General features: G+C 45.2%; 1 protein-coding gene across 2 annotated transcripts in view; it reads right to left on the bottom strand.

Moving 5' to 3' along the window:
* The window catches only part of TESK2 (testis associated actin remodelling kinase 2), a 39077-nt gene that overhangs the window by 16993 nt on the left and 4509 nt on the right, over window positions 1–17575 (bottom strand). The window contains exons 2-4 of one of the 2 annotated variants that reach the window (XM_069981239.1): window positions 15184–15478; window positions 7707–7828; window positions 1670–1718 (exon numbers count right to left, since the gene is read on the bottom strand). In XM_069981239.1, coding sequence (XP_069837340.1) covers window positions 1670–1718; window positions 7707–7828; window positions 15184–15396 — 384 coding nt within the window. In that variant the 5' untranslated portion in view covers window positions 15397–15478. Of the gene's footprint in view, window positions 1–1669; window positions 1719–7706; window positions 7829–9225; window positions 9315–15183; window positions 15479–17575 lie in introns of those variants that run through there. The other variant, XM_069981240.1, reaches the window with a different exon arrangement.

The following is a 17575-nucleotide window of genomic DNA, read 5'->3' on the forward strand; positions in this document are numbered from 1 at the left end:
CTGCTTGTTGTCAGTGAATGGCACAGAGTTAACCATCTATCGAGCTCAATTTGTTACAACAGTGAAGGTCAGAGATCAGGTTTTGTAACCACTGCCGATGACTCGGGCGGCTATACACAATATATTAGGCAGATCTCATTGCTCACTGCGTACTAATGTACCGCAACAAGTGAACATAAAGAGGGCAGCGGATTGTGGAAATCTGACTTTGGGCAGAGATATCATTACAGATAATAGAGCAGAGGACGCACCACAGGCTCCATTGTTCTTGAGAAAAGTCTTGTCTTACAAATTAGTACTTTACTGAGCTGTCACCTGACCCCATCAATATGAAAGGGGGGCACCTCAAACCCCCCTCCCCCCTTTAAAACCAATCACCTGCTAGAGGAATATTACTGGCACGTTGGATAATAACACCCTACGCCCGGATCCACACAGGAGGAATACATCCCTTGAACTGGAGCAAAGTTATTTTCTCCCAACCAGCAGCACTCCAGAAATTGCAAAACTACAACTCCCATCGGCGGAATCTGCCTGAGCATAGAATGGAGTCTATGGGACAGGCGGAGATTCAAGAACGGCGGAATACGCAGGAAGTTATCTGCGTGGATTTTGTAGTGTGAACACACCGTAAGGGTTGTAATCTAGTTGTGCACTAACCCCTGTACAAGTAAGCCATATTCAAGGGAAGGCTGGGTGACAACCCCATCAATCAGATGCAGATGGTTGTAAAGGTTGTCACCCAACCAGTTTAGATACCTGATGGGTTCACACTTAGTATGTGGTGTCTGTGGCAGAAGACTTAGACTGTAAGCTCTTCAGGTTATGCAGGACACTTTCTCTTTGGCCAGATAAACCTAATATTATATAATTGCTCCAAAAACTGTACTGACGCCTGACTGTCTGCTGTGTAACTACAGGGATGGGACCCCTAAAGAGTTCAACCAGGTAGTCACGCACTGCAATACTTATGAGCACCCTCCACACTCCCGAACTCCACCAGTCCGGTAAAGCAATCCAGTATACACAATAAATGTGAAGGAAAGTGCATGAGGAAGGAGGAGTCTGTATCCTCCGAAACGTCCGCGAGGAGGACGTAGTTGGGCGTCCAGATGTGAGGAGCACATCAGCTGTGAGCATGTTATGTTTTGTACGCTGCATCTATCTATACAAGAAAATAAAAAAGAATTTTGAAGTCAAGTCGACTTTGTGAGTATAAGTGCTCCATAGCATTGGAGTACAGTGGGTTTCATTACCCAAAGATTGCGGCTGTTTGGTGAGAAAATCACTTTCCTTCACATTTATTGTGTATACTATATGGGACCCCTAGAGTCCACAACTCAGGGCACCGGCACGCCCACACCTGTGGCACAGGGCAACGGCACGCCCACACCTGTGGCACCAGGCAACGGCACGCCCACACCTGTGGCACAGGGCAACGGCACGCCCACACCTGTGGCACAGAGTAACTGCATGGAACATAGTTAAAGTTTTATTGTTCTAGTTATGAGGGGGTTAATAACAGGATCGTTATTTCGCTCCTCCACAGGATATTTCGCAAGTGACTGCTGTACTGCGAAATGACTGACATCCGGAAATTACCGCAACATCTTACTTTGCATCAGACAGAAGCAATGTGAGAGGGGCGGCAGACGGCCCGGGGTCTTACCTCCGTCAGTGCGTGCAGCTGCCCCTGGTGGACACAGACTCCCATAAACCTGCAGGAAGAAAATGAGACTGATCAGAATGGCCATGACTCACACACCACAGGCTAATAACATTGGATACTTTACAGTGCACAACATTGGCTTTCACAGTGTTGGCTTTGGCATATTACAAAAAAAAAGCAAAGAAAAACAACTCACGCAAGTAACAGATCTATGACAGGGCAGCACAAATCCCACCTTAAAGGGCCCCACAAATCTCATGTAAATGAGGCTTAATTTTGTATAGTGCAAAGTTCTGCAGCTCTCTAATAGATCTGGTGTTTCATTTCCTCATCATCTTCAAGATTTCTGCTTCCAGAGTTGGCTCCAATCCAGACAATTCCATGTAAGCAAAACCACCAGAACACCAGACTACATTTTACATGCAATAAATTCTGCTTGCTGCCACTGAACGGAAACCTTTCTGTTGTGACAATACACTGAGTGTGAGCAATGCCATAGAAACAAATGCACCAGCATCAATCTTACCTGCTTGCTGTCAGAAAATCCATTCTGAACCTGACAGGTCTCTGGCCTTGTATCAGGACAAGACGATTTGTGTATAGCTCACATGGGGTTGTCTATTCCCAGCTGTTATGAAACCACAACTGCAACCATGCCCTGCCAGCCTTCGGCCATGATGAGAGTAGAAATGCACAATGCACCAAAATATTCAATACTTTATGTTAAGCTGCACAACAGAGTCTGGCTCTATTAGCAGAGCACTGCTATAGCAGATCAAAATTTAAAAAGCTCTAATAATAAGAATTCTATCCCCCTCCCCCCTTCCCATTTAAAAAAAAAATTATAAAAAATTTGGCATCATTGCATGCGTATTTGCGGGATCTAAACTGCCACTGTCATCATAAAACTTTTGACATGACAAACAAAACTTTTGATTGGTCCGAGTCTGAGCGTTCAGATCTATACCGATTGTGAGGACAAGCGCTTCCTACTCTTTAAGTCTATGGAGTCTGATTGATTTCACTGACATAAAGATTATCAGCTGGAGCCCCGACCGAAGCCAGGAGAGGCCCGCAAGGACTTTTCCTGGCTCAATCTCACAATCTGTAAGGGTCTGAGCAGTCAGACCTGGACCTATCGAAACGTTTGACATGTCAACAGTTTTTCATAATAACAGGTACACTTTAAATTATCACATTCCTGAACTCGCACAGTAAAGAGTTTAAGCCCGAAAACACCCCGCCAAAGTCCAAAATGTGCTGATTTTTGGTCACAACGCATCCTAGAAAATAGTAGTAAAATAAAATAAAAAGGTCCGAAAATAGTATCAATGTAATAGAACAGACCTGAATAATAACAGATATTATCAATATAATATACTATAGATAATATATTCTGGGGTGTTTTTATTATTAAGTACCAGATTGGTATTGGAGTATCAAAATAAAAAAGCTGGTATTGTGACATCACAAGATGAGAGTTGTAGTTTTGCAGCAGCTGGAAAGCCATAGGTTGGAGGCAGTGTCCTACCCCAAAACCCTGGCTGAGAGGGTACAGTGGGCTCTATGCAGGTATTCAGCCTCTGGGTGTAAACAAGACTGTTCCTATTTACTGACAGCAAGCAGAGATCTTCAAAATGGTGAAGAAAGAAGTTACAAACTTGCAGAACTTCAATACTCACTGCATGAAAGCCTTATATAAGACAAGTAAGAGGCGGCAAAAGTTATAAATGCAATAAAGGGTTAAGAAATCATACAGCCGTCATCCGTATCGTCAGGATCTCTAGGGAACCAAACCTTTATCTACCTCAGAAGTTGGACGCACTAAACCGTAACAGGATCCGCCATGCTGTGCCCCAATGGAGAGCAGCCAATCAATAAGAGGGCTGACATTCTAACGTTTCCCTCCACAGACCACTCTGTGTCAGATTGCCAAATATCAGGATGAGCGACTGAATGTGAAACTCCCCCCCCCCCCCCAGCCAGAGACTGGGGATACGGATGACCCCGATAATCTACGCATCCACAGATGTACCGACACAGTGACAGATGCCACCATAAACCTCACCCGGGGCTTTCACACAGTTAAGGAGTAATTCAGGAGCCCTGACGGCATCATAACTACTGGGCGACGACCACAATGAAAGCATCACTGGCAGCCATATTGGTTGCCATCAAGCTTTAACTTTTTTTTTTTTATGCACACCGGCAGCCTTTTCGCTTCCATTCAGTATAAAGGAAGACGCCAAAGAGGAGGATGACCAGGCCTGCCCACCGCTTGTGACGACATAGTCACAAAATGGCGACGGGAGAAGAGGACGGGGTTGATAGTAAATGCGCAAGTATGGTTTTTTTTTACTTGCAGAAGGGGAGGGGGAGAGAGGCAGAATGGCTCCAGGTAGGTGACTAACACACATTAAAAAGTTAAATAACTTTGTAATGTGTGTTAGTTAAGGGTAAAGAAAAAAAAAAAAAAACGCGGGAGTTGTCCTTGAGGGTATAAACCCACACACCGTATACGCAGCAAATACACAGCAGATGTGATGGTGAAGATTTGATGCTGTGTTCAGTTATTTAGATCTAATCTGCTGCGTATTTGCTGCGTATCGCAGTAGTAAATACACTGCATATACGGTGTGTGTGTGTGTTTGTACCCTTAAGGAGTCCAGTGGGCGGTGTCACTCAATAGACTGGACTCTTTAGCACAGAAAACACATTAAAAATTTCAGTTAATAAATTAAATATAAAATATCAATCTGTTCAGCTCCTTTTGCTCTAAAACATAATGCCAATAGCTAAGGGTCTATTTACACAGAAAGATTATGAAACAAATTATTTGCCGAAGATTTGAAGCCAAAGCCAGAAACAGACTATAAACAGAGATCAGGTCATAAGGGAAAGCCTGAAATCCATTCCTGGCTTTGGCTTCAAATCTTTGGCAGATAATCTTTCTGTGTAAATGGACCCTTAGGTAGCATTTTCATGATGACAGGTTCCCTTTAAACTAAAAGGCTCTAGAGCTGTTGTAAAAACTACAATTCCCAGCATCCATGCATGTGTCAGCTGACAACGGGATCTTATCTTAAAGTGACAGGTTCAATTTCAGCAGTGTCCAGCTGCTGCAGAACACGTTGTTGCTGTCTGGGCATTGCTAGCAATTGCAGTTTTACACTATAACACCGAAAACCATTTATAGCTTCACTGTAAGTGAACACCAGGAAAAAAGCAAAAATGTTTAATGAAAATGATTTATTCCAAAACCCCAAGCCCCGGAGCAGGAGCTGCTGCCCGATCTCTGGAGTATGAGCTCATTCGGCAAACATTTTACTTGCTAAAAATACCTCGTAAAGAGCAGCGCGGCGTAACTGCAACACAAGCCGGAGAGAGACTCATCACATACGAGGAGATCTCACAGCAGAAATAGCAATGGCTGAAAGCTGCCAAAACCTCCCACAGCCGAGCCAAGGGGCAGACCGCCAACATCAACAACAGGGCCTGGGCCGTGCACGGCTGGGAAAGGGTTAACACAGGAGGCTCACGCCCCGATTCATACCTGTGGCTGTGTCTCGCCCCGTTACAGTTGCTAAATTGTTTTGCGCCTTTTGTTCGTTTGCACTGAGCCGACACAAGAGCTACTTCTGTGTATTCTGCTGCGTCTTCAGGAGATCGGGTTACAATGATAGGAAGATCAGCGGCCCAGGTGTACAAGTGTCAGCTCCCGGGGGAAGCATACACCCCTATAACTGCACCTGGACTAGAACCTCAATCACTGACTGGCAGTCTGGAACCTCGCCCATTATGGACTGTCAGCAATATAATATAGGACTATTCCATTCACTCATTAGCACTCTGGTCTAGAACCTCTTCATATAATTAATAGGGCTCTAGAATATCTCGGTTTACAGACAGGCAGTCTTCCAAGGTAATACCAGCAGTCTGGTCCATATACGAACAAACAACCTACTCTAGAACCTCTCTATACACTGACCAGGAATCCAATATAGAACCTTTTCATTAACAGAAAAGCAGTCTACTAAGCTATGGCCATTCCACATATGGAACAGAAGGCTGGTCTACAACAAGTCTACTTAAAGGGGTATTCTCATCTCATCTAATATAGTTATACATATATGTCGAAAAGTTTATTTTTTTTGCAAATACAGTGGTGCCTTAGATTACGAGCATAATTCATTCCGGGACCGCACTTGTAATCCAAATTCACTCTTAAACCAAAGCAAACTTTCTCATAAGAAATCACTGATATGCAGACAATTGGTTCCACAGGAAGAGAGAATCATAGAGCTGTGGAGGAGGACAGAGACAGAAACTTTATATAAAGCAGTTTGAATGGCTGAGTGTAAGTGCAGGCACATTATAGCAACAGTGTGCATAGCCGAGTAAGTGCAGGCACATAGCAGCAATGTGTATAGCTGAGTGTGAGTGCAGGCACATTATAGCAGTGTGTATAGCTGAGTGTAAGTGCAGGCACAATATAGCAGGAATGGAGAGGATGGGAAACACAAGGGCGAACAGACTGAAGGGAGTATAAAGGAATGAGCAGGGCAGATGTGGGCACATAAATGCAGCACTCTTTGTCCTGGGAGAGAGAGAGGTTACAGCTACGGAAAGATTACCTCCACAGTCCTGCCCCCTGAAGCAAGCCCCAACCTAAAGTGAACCTGAAGTGAATCCGCTATGATTTGGAAGGTGAGGGAGACTTACTGGGTCAGAGTACAGTGCTGTAGACCCCGCTATGCAGACCATGCCCCTCCCCCACTCTAGCTCCCAACCAGCACAGGGAGCTCTTAAACCAAAGCAATGCTCTTAAACAAAGGTACAATTTTGAAAAACTGAGCAAGTTACTCTTAAACCAAGGTACCACTGTACAGTCATTTAGCAAACCTGTCTCCTTCTCCTGATATGCTGGTCTTTTGCTCCCAATGTTGACAGCTCAGTTTTAATGTTACAGACCACCACTTGGCTCTAAACAGTGGTCTGGTACAGAGTGGTCACACACTCAATCTTACCATAGCTCTACATTAAAGTTATATATACACCAGCCAGAAAAGAGCAGCATATTAGAAGGAGGCAAGTTTACTAAATTTAGGTATTTTCAAAAAAATTTCCCAAAATGTCCCTTACAAGTATAACTATGTTAGTTGAGATGAGAAAACCCCTTTAATAACCAGTGGTCTGGGTCTAGAGCTTCTCCTTTACACTGGCTCATAGTCTAACAACTCTCTGCATAGGAGCCAGCAGTCTGTCTACAACTTCTACAATTACCAACTAGCTGTCTGGCCTAGCAGCTCTACGCACACTAAATCAGTAGTCAAGAACATCTTTGTTTGCAGATAAGCAGTCTTCTTATCTATTACTATTCTATTTACTAACTAGTAGACTGGTCTAGAACATCTCCATTTCCTCAGCAACAGCCCGGTCTAGAACATCTTCCTTTAATAGGCAGCTGACTGATCCAGAAAATAGTAAGTAGTAGTCCAGCCCCCCCACCACCACCAAAAAAATATATATATTTAACAGCCAATTAGATCCTCTTCCTGAACTAAGCAGCAGTCCAGAACCTGCCCATTTTCTCGTATAACAGCGGTCAGCTCTAGAACACCTTTTTCCCACATCTAGCACATACAGGACATCACCAGTCCTGTAGATCCATCACACACAACGGTGATCCCATGAAGTTATGTATCACAACAACCACTGATAAAGCCCTGTGACTCACTGCATGAGCTCATCATCATGTTCTGCTGCAATGCATTACAGTAGATGCGGTGTTTACTCTTAACAGTTCACAGGAGACTGACTCACAGACGTTACTCACAATGTACCATGGAACCTCAACGTTTAGGAGGCATTTGCTTATAAAGTAATAAAGCCACAATTGTGGCTTCAGCTTTGGTAGTGACTGGATCATAAGACATAAACCAGTACAGGAAAGTATCTGATGTACAGTATATGCGGCAATATCTGGATATTGCTCAGCATGGTCCATGGGTGATGGGTGGATGATGGCGGCTCCTACCTCAGGATATTGGGGTGCGACAGGCGGTTCATCAGCTGGACCTCCTTCAGCATGTTGGCCCGGTTACTGCTCAGTTTGTTCATCTTCAGCGCCATCACTTGGTCAGATGTCCGGTGACGAACCTGCATGTAAAAACAGCGTAATTGAGATTATGTCAGGTGTCATTCCAACTAAACCCAACACATAGTAAATCACATTACACTCTGAATCTGGGGGTTTACATTACTGTCAAAGACCCCCAATAAATGCCTAGTCTATCGACTCATGCCTTGCTGTCTATCTTATACTTTACCTAATCCTTAGTACTGGTGCAGTTAATCCAGGCGCCTCCATCTTGGTGAGCTCAGTTGTGTTCCAGCGCCGGAATGCAAGTGACGTCATCAAGATGGCGGCGCCTGGCCTTACTGCACCAGTATAAGGGATTAGGTAAAGTATAAGATACGGGCAGAAAAGACAGTCTGTATCTTCATGAATAGAGTAAGGGAGAGATTACGTTTTGCATTCGGACTTCTCTACACAGGTGTAAAGGGTAAATTTTGCAGTTTTCATACCTTATTTTATATCACAAATCACAAGCTTGTTCCAGTAAAAAGTGCCCTTTTATTATCTGTGGACTGTGCTATCTGGGTGGAGCTTCATCTCCGCCGTAGGCCCCTCCGTGACATCATAGACCGCCCCCCCCCCCCGACCGCAATTGTAACGAATCGGCCTAAAAGGTCCAGGCCCCACCCCCTCTAGGTCGGCAATACCAATGGCCACAGAGGGGGTGGTGCCTTTGTGGTAATGACATCATAGAGGGGCAGGGCCTGCTGTGGCGATGTGGGCGAGGCCAAGTGGCGCTGCAGCCGTGAAAGCCCCGCCCAGGTAGTACAATCCGCAGATGATAAAAGATCACTTTTTACTGGAACAAGAACCATGATGTATGATAGGTTCTGCTTAAACTGTTCAAACTATCCTGGAGAAACATACAGAGAATGGCAAAAACAGTCAGCTTCGCAGTTATCTATACTGTACCCAGGGGCACTGCATATTGACTGCCCACCCAAAGATATATACTCACTTATACTGCTTTCCTGTTAGAACTTAGCCAGTGGAATCAGACACCAAGACAAGATTTTTGCGGCCGACGTGTTGAGCTCATGTAGAACAACATACACTATAACAAACCCACAGGTATTTAGTGTCTGGAGGTCTGAAGATTGTTTCTGTTCACTGACAGCAAGCACGCTTTCTTACCGATTTAGGGCCATTTCTGTCACTTATTAACACCATCAAGATAGGACACTGCTATATGGGCATTACCCCGGATAATGCTCATCCTCATACTACCATCCTGTCCCCTGCCCCATGTGAGGGGACACCATGTAGGAGATGATCCCTCCCCAACTCTCGTTGTTGCTGTATAAAGTTTCCAGGCGGGCAGACGCGTCGTGTGGTTCCTCTCATGACCCCAACGATAAACAAAACAAACTTTATATCTGATAATTCTTTGCTGGGACAGAAGGAAAGAACAAAATACCTGCCGCCTGCTGGAGAACAGAGCAGTCACAGCAAGAAGCGGTCAGCATAGCGGACATCACCCTCATCAGAACGGTCTACATGAAAAACGCTTCCCTATAGCAACCAATCACAGCGTAGCTTTTTCAAAATGATCGGTTGCTATGGACACAGTCTGTGCAGTGACTGAGCCAGAGAACCTTCTGGATCTTTCCACATCACACGAGAACGAGCTAAAGTATCCAGAATCTCAGCAATGTCTCTCACCCATTACCAGCGGACTCGCTGCGCCGTCTACCTATGGCCTAGCCTAGCGGTACAGTTGCCGGCCATGGCTTTTATTCGCCTAGAACAGGTCTATTAGAAAGATAAGAAAGACTGTAGTTGCTTGATGCTTTACTTTTTTCTGACTTTTATGTATACGTGCCTTTGCACCTCTTTGGGTGTTAATTGTATTACTGGTTTTTATAAAAATTGAAAAATTTAATAAAATTGAGAATTGAATTGAAAAAAAAAAAAAAAAAAAAGGATAAGAAAGCGGAGCGGCAATTGGTTGCTATGGACAACTCTGGCACTTAAAAATTGTAATTGAATTTGACAAGCTTTATTGACAACTGTACAGTATGATAGGAGGAAGCTATTCATTCCTTTAGAGCAGGGGTAGGGAACCTTGGTTCTCCAGCTGTTGCAAAACTTTAACACTCATCATGCTTGGACAGCCAAAGCAGCTTTGGCAGTCCAGGGATGATGGGAAATGTAGTTTTGCAACAGCTGGATAGGCAAGGTTCCCTACCCCTGTTTAGAGGGATAAAATGAACTGTATTTTTCACCTGATCGCTCCCGGGCATTATCAAAAATGGAGCCCTGACTGGAGTATGCTTTTAACCCTTTAAGGACGGGGCCCATTTTCGTTTTTGCGTTTTCGGTTTTTCCTCCTTGTGTTTAAAAGGCCATAGCACTTGCATTTTTCCACCTAGAAACCCACATGAGCCCTTATTTTTTGCGTCACTAATTGTACTTTGCAATGACAGGCTGAATTTTTGCATTTGGTACACTACGAAACCCAAAAAAAATTCAATGTGTGGTGAAATTGAAAAAAAAAAACGCATTTCTTTTATTTGGGGGAACTGTGTTTTTACGCCATTCGCCCTGGGGTAAAACTGACTTGTTATGCATGTTCCTCAAGTCGTTACGATTAAAACGATATATAACATGTATAACTTTTCTTGTATCTGATGGCCTATAAGAAATTCAAACCATTGTTAACAAATATACGTTCCTTAAAATCGCTCCATTCCCAGGCTTATAGCGCTTTTATCCTTTGGTCTATGGGGCTGTGTCAGGTGTCATTTTTTGATGTTTACCATGTTTACTTTCTATCGGTACCTTGATTGCGCATATACGGCTTTTTGATCGCTTTTTATTACATTTTTGCACTTTGGGATTTTTTTGCGCTGACGCCGTTTACCGTGCGAGATCAGGAATGTGATTAATTAATAGTTCGGGCGATTACGCACGCGGCGATACCAAACATGTTTATTTATTTATTTGTTTACTTTTATTTAAAACCTGGGAAAAGGGGGGTGATTCAGACTTTTATTAGGGGAGGGGGCTTTTTACTATAAACACCACTTTTTTTTTTTTTTTTTTTTTACACATATACTAGAAGCCCCCCTAGGGGACTTCTAGTATATATACTTTGATCTCTCATTGAGATCTTTGCTGTATAGATATACAGCAAAGATCAATGAGATAGGCACTCGTTTGCATTCGGCTGCTGCAGCAGGAGACAAACAAGTGCCGAGTCGGGGACGGCGCCATCTTGGATGAGTCCCCGGCCGGCATCAGACAGGGAGATCGCTCCTCCGGGACAACGTCCCGGAGGAGCGATCTCCCCCACTAGACCCCAGGGAAAGGTTGCCTCCGGTAATCAGAGGCAGCTGTCAACTTTGACAGCTGCCTCCGATTAGCTAATTAGCGGGCACGGCAATCAGACCGTGCCCGCTAATAGCGGCGGTCCCGGGCTACACGCGGCACTTCAAAGCGGGGTCGTCGCTCAGCCCCGCTTTGAAGTGCTAATGAGGACATATGACGTACGGGTACTACATATGTCCTTAAGAGGTTAAAGGAGAAGTCCGGCGGAAATTTTTATTTAAGTATTGTATTGCCCCCCAAACGTTATACAAATCATCAATATACATTTATTACAGGAAATGCACATAAAGTGCTTTTTTCCCTGCCCTTACTACTGCATCAAGGCTTCACTTCCTGGATAACATGGTGATGTCACTTCCTGGATAACATGGTGATGTCACGACCCGACTCCCAGAGCTGTGCGGGCTGTGGCTGCCGGAGAGGATGATGGCAGAGGGATGGTCAGTGTCCCTCCGGTGCCCTGTGTCCCTCAGTGTCCCCCTGCCATCATCCTCTCTAGCAGCCACAGCCCGCACAGGATCCTTTTCTTAGCGTACACAAAAACATGGTCAACCTCATTTTTGTGTCCGTCAAAAAAACGGATCCGTTTTTTTTTTTTTATATAATGAAAGTCAATGGAAAAACGAATGCACACAGTTGCATCTGTTTCTTTCATCAGTTTTTCATCCGTTTTTGGCAAAAAACGAATTGCAAAAATGTAGTGGGACTTGTAATCCTAAAACAGCCATTGGTCCCTCTCAGGTCACTGAGGATTTCCTCCTGTCATATAAAGTTGCTGCACTCCCTTCACAGAGACAACATGGAACCTGCCCGGACAAGCCACAGCGGGACAGGAGCCGTAATTACACGTCGCAGCCCGGCACACACATCACAGATGCCAACAGCGCGGAAACCAAAGCTGATCCTTAATAATAAACCTCAGGGACTGTAAAAATAAGATCAAAGATGAGACAAGAAACCACTCCCCCCTCCCCCCCTTGCCAGATCCAGAGCAAACCGGCGCTTTACTGAGCGCAACAAAGATGGACACCAAAGCCACAAGCATTTCTACAGACCTGACAATGGGACCGCCCTTACACACTTTTCCGGCATATTCCAATGTGGAATAAGCATAAAGAATGTCGCCTCAGACCAGCGTAAGAAGCTCTGTTTAGTGGCGTACATTGGACGTGTCTATGGCGGTTTTAACCCATCCTCATTACATTGGACGCGTCTATGGCGGTTATAACCTCAACTTAAAGACCTGGCCACCATTGGCGCAAAATACTGAACAACATCCGAGGTGACGTCAACACGTGGCCATTTGTGTAGTGTCATTTTTGCTGATCTCTAAACTCATAAGACTACAGAGCCGGAGACAATCCAGCAGCGAAGACGAGCCGCAGCAAGAAGTTATAATACAGTGGGCGATCAATCGCCATGACAACTCCACCCACGCCACAGCGTCTGCACCCCAAATATCTATATACATCGCTCAGCGAGGACGCAATGTGCTGCTGCAGAGTCAATGTCACTTCTTCCTTAAAAGAAGATCACAAAAAGGAACGTATCCCAAGAAACGCAGGAACATGCGCAGAGCTCAACTACATCCCCACGGAAAAGGCAGAGACCCAACATTATTAGAGACAGAACATGCTGTTTGTGTAGTTCAATACGATTTATTGTTCCCTGTTGTCAGACACAGCGGGGAATGGCTCTCGCTCTCCCCTCATATTCCAGAGTTTCGCTCCCCTGGTTCCAGACACCTTGATGTCCACTATATTGCACATTTTAAGTGTGCAGGTCTCTTTAAGGCCAGGACCTTTGCACATGTAGTTGGGTGTAGGGAACTATTCACACAATCATAAGCATGACATCACAGCCGCACTTTACCAGGATCATAAGAAAACTATGAAAACCCCCTGCGGAGAACTGAAAGTGAAAACTGCATTCCAGAGATCTCCCTAAAACCACAGCTCAACCTGTCTGCAATGTCATGTAAAACGCGTGACTGGTCATATGACTAAACAAGTTACAGTGCATGAGCACCGAGAGCTGCATTCACCATTCTATTACAGCGCATCATGGAAGCACCTAGCTTAGTGGTTAGGTCACATGACTAATCAGGCAGTAAGTGGGAGGAGCATTACATGTATACGAATGATGAAGAAAACCAGTGAGAACACTGACCTCAGCAACATCTGTTGGAGTTTATCAGAGGCTCAGCTGTCTCCCCATGCTTTACACTGCACCACTGCTTTATCATGACACAGAAATGTTTAGGAACTCCAGCTGAACTGCACCATCTACCTCTCTGTATCTCCCTCCATGCTTTACACTGCAGCTCTGCTCTCTCAGATTTGCTTAGCTTTGCTTGTACATATGAGCCACTCTCTAGCTGTTGTGGAACTTTAACTCCCAGCAGCAGTTGTTTTAGTTCGGCAATGGTTGGAGAGCAGCAGGTTGGAGAACACTATTATAGCAAAGACAGAATGATCATAAACTTTAAAAAGTCTTAAAGTGACACTGTCACCTCCTTTTTGCATTCTGACATCTCTACACAGATGTAAAGGGTAAATTTAGCGGTTTTCATACCTTATTTTATATCATACGTCATGGTGCTTGTTCAAGTAAAAAGTCATCTTATCAACTGCAGATTGTGTTAAGTGGGCGTGGCCTCACGGTATTAACGCCACTTAGCCCCGCCCCCTAGCCGGCCATTAGAACAGGCTGACTGAAAGGTCTAGACCCCACCCCCTTTACGTCGGCCAACAAATGGGTGCCGTTGTGGGCGGGGCTAAGTGGCGCTAATGCCACGAGGCCACGCCCACTTAATACAATCTGCAGGTGATAAAAGGACACTTTTTACTTGAACAAGCACCATGATGTATGGTATGAAATAAGGTATGAAAAACACTTAATTTACCCTTTACACCTGTGTAGAGATGTTAAAATGCACAAAGGGGGTGACAGTGTCACTTTAAAGTACAGTGGTACCTTGGTTTCAAAGTAACTTGGATTGAGAGAATTTTTCAAGAAGAGCTCAACGTTTTTCAAAATTGTAACTTGGTTTAAGAGCATTGCTTTGGGTCAAGAGCTCCCTGTACTGGGTGGGAGCGCAAGTGGGGGAGGGGCATGGCCTGCACAACGGGGTCTACCGTACTGACCCAGGAAGTCTCCCTCACCTTCCAAATCATAGCAGATCCACTTAAGACTGGGGCTCACATCAGGGGACAGAACTGTGGAGGTAATCTCTCCATAGCTGTAACCCCTCTCTCCCCAGACACAGAGTGCTGCATGTATGTGCCCACATCTTCCCTGCTCATTCCTTCATGCTCCCTGCAGTCTCTGTCAGTCCTTGTGTTTCCCATCCTCTCAATTACTGTACAGTAACTTATAATATGATATATTCATCTGTTTCACGTGTTATTCAAAATAATAATAATAAAAAAAAAAAAACATTCTTTTTGGGGTGTGGAACCAATTGTCTGCATTTCAATTATTTATTATGGTAAAATTTGCTTTGGTTTAAGAGTGGATTTGGATTAAAAGCGCGGTATCAGATCGAATTATGCTCGTAATCCAAGGCACCACTGTATATATAACCCTGGAGACTAACAATCCCAAAGTATTCATGTAAATAATAATGTTCCCATTCATTCATAGTAGCTGCTAGATCTTAAAGGAGAAGGCTGGCATTTTCTAAAACCCGGCATCCTGCAGGGGGAAATTGTTCAGTATCACAAACTTACCTCTCCTCGTGCCCGCGGTGAGTGGCGGAAGCTGCCACAGGACCCCTGCTGGAAGTCATTTCCCGCCGGGTTGTGATGATCAGCGACTGGAGAAGCGTCCCACCCCAGTGAGAGTCCATCAGCCGGGTTGTGACGTAAACACCCTGGAGATCCCAGAGGCTGGCAGGAGTCCTGTGGGCGGTCTTGCCACTCACCGGGGGCACGAGGAGAGGTAAGTTAGCAATTGGGATCAATTTCCCCCCTCCCCGAAACGCCGAACTTCTTCTTTAAACACCATAAAGAAGTGAATGTACAATCATAATAAAATAATTTACCTTAAAAACCTCAGAAAAGAAGCCAGATCCAATCTTCTCGCAGGTAAAGTCATCGAGCCGCGTCAGCCTGGAGAACGCGCTGATGAGCGCATTGTAAGACGAGGAGTAGACTCTGCCCAGCTGAGCAATCCCGCCATCTCCGGAGACTGTGTCCTCGATGCGGTCCAACCGAGGTGGGAATCCGGCAATTGAATTTCGTTTATTCCGATCCATTGCTCCCTGAGATAAGTTTGGCCGGGAAGAGGAGACCCTTACATTTTAGGACATCCAGGAGTCGGCCTGTCTGGCGTTTATGCTGAAAAATAAAAATGGGCATTTGTTAATATATAAGACAACGTTCAATATGGCTGAGGAGAGCACAGAACATTACAGCAGCTCAGGAGGGGGGGGGGACAACTGCAGCTGCTTTTATATGAAGTTGTAAAGTTTTCGTTCTATACTTCTTGTTTTATGTTCTCTCCATGTGCACCATCTCTGCCTACTGCCCGTGAATGGAAATCTTCTGGTTTATATAGGAAGGCAGGAGAATGCTTAGAGCTGAGGCCGGGTTCACAACGGAATAGTGTTTGGCGCAGGATTTATTGCTATTGCGGCTTCCATAGTTTGTGCAGCTCTCCCGTGTGAGGTGAGGGAACGCCGTACGCAGACGGCTGGAAAGGGAGGCCGGGATCTTACGTGGAAAGTGTTTTCCCAGCTGCCAAACAGGAAAACAAATCAACTCAGAATCACTTTACGAGACGCGTTTCATCCCAGCAGAGATCTCGGGGGACAGGCAATCAGTGGCGGCAGCTGGCACTCTTCTCGCCGGCCCATAACCGATGAGCCGCTCATGCGGTAACCTTTAGGAGGATTGCAGAGACTAAATCCCAATGTGCACATGGCCAGATATGAGCGGATTCTCCTGGAAATGCTTAGACCCGTAGTGCTACAGTAGCATGAGGGCTACATACTTTAGGGGAAATGTCACCAACACTTGGAAATGTCCCCTGTATTTATCATGGAGACCCTTGGACGGAGCGCATACATGTGTTGTGGCCACCAGTGGACAACATTAAAATGACACAAACTGAGATTACTGAAATTCTCTCCCCCCCCCCCCCCCCCCCCCCATATACAGGTACCGGATCTCAGCGGTCACCCCAACCCTGTACGGTTTCTAATACAGTACAAAGCAAAAGCGTCCACCGCCACGATCCTGTGTGTGACATCAGGCCCCCCAACAACTGCACAGTCACATGACCAAAGCCCCCAAATATAGCCCCGCCCCACAGTCACAAATATAGGGGCAAGGCAACTAAATCCGCCACCTGTTTAGCCACATTCTGTTTATTAAAGGGGCGGCGTCCTGTGCACAGCAGAGCGCGGTACAAGAGGTCACATTGCACGACACAGCACCATTATCAGTGGAGATCATAGGGCATGAAGCAGGAACGTGGTGGAGGCGGCCATCATGACAGAACACGGCTGTAGGTAATACAGCGCCTCAAACATCCCAATGATGAGAGACCAAGCCCCTCAAATGAGCATCTGTTAAAGGGCCAGCGTCCACTTATAAACCATTTATCCTTGATAAAGATATACACGCACATACATGTTCCCATTCACTGACATGACAGGAGTTTCCTCACCATGTATATATGGATAGTATATAGCAGGGCCCCAGAGTGATAGGACACCCTCTGATCCACAAAATTAAAGGGCCACACACCATCAATGAATTTACCTGCACAGAAACAGCCTATCAAATGCTACATATCAATAGGATATTCACTATACAGCACAAAATGAAACACTGTATATACTACTGTATAGATGCTGGTATGTAATATAGTATGATAAAATATAAGGGAGTGTATGTCACACTGCAGATCCTGGATATTATACTGTGGTCCCTATATGTCACCCTGCAGCTCCTGTATATTACACTGTGGTCCCTGTATGCCACCCTGCAGATCCTGTATATTATACTGCGGTCCCTGTATATTACACTGTGGCCCCTGTTTATCACCCTGCAGCTCCTGTATATTACACTGTGGTCCCTGTATGTCACCCTGCAGCTCCTGTATATTACACTGTGGTCCCTGTATGTCACCCTGCAGCTCCTGTATATTATACTGCGGTCCCTGTATATTATACTGCAGCTCCTATATATCACCCTGACGCTCCTATATACAGTATCACACGGTGGTCCCTGTACGTCACCCTGCAGCTCCTGTATATTATGCTGTGGCCCCTGTAAATTACACTGCAGCTCCTGTATATCCCTGTATATCACACTGCGGCCCCTGCATATTACACTGCGGTCCCTGTATATTACACTGTGGCCCCTATATGTCACCCTGCAGCTCCTGTATATTACACTGTGGTCCCTGTATGTCACCCTGCAGCTCCT

Source organism: Dendropsophus ebraccatus, chromosome 8, assembly GCF_027789765.1.
Source record: "Dendropsophus ebraccatus isolate aDenEbr1 chromosome 8, aDenEbr1.pat, whole genome shotgun sequence".
NCBI lineage: Eukaryota > Metazoa > Chordata > Amphibia > Anura > Hylidae > Dendropsophus > Dendropsophus ebraccatus.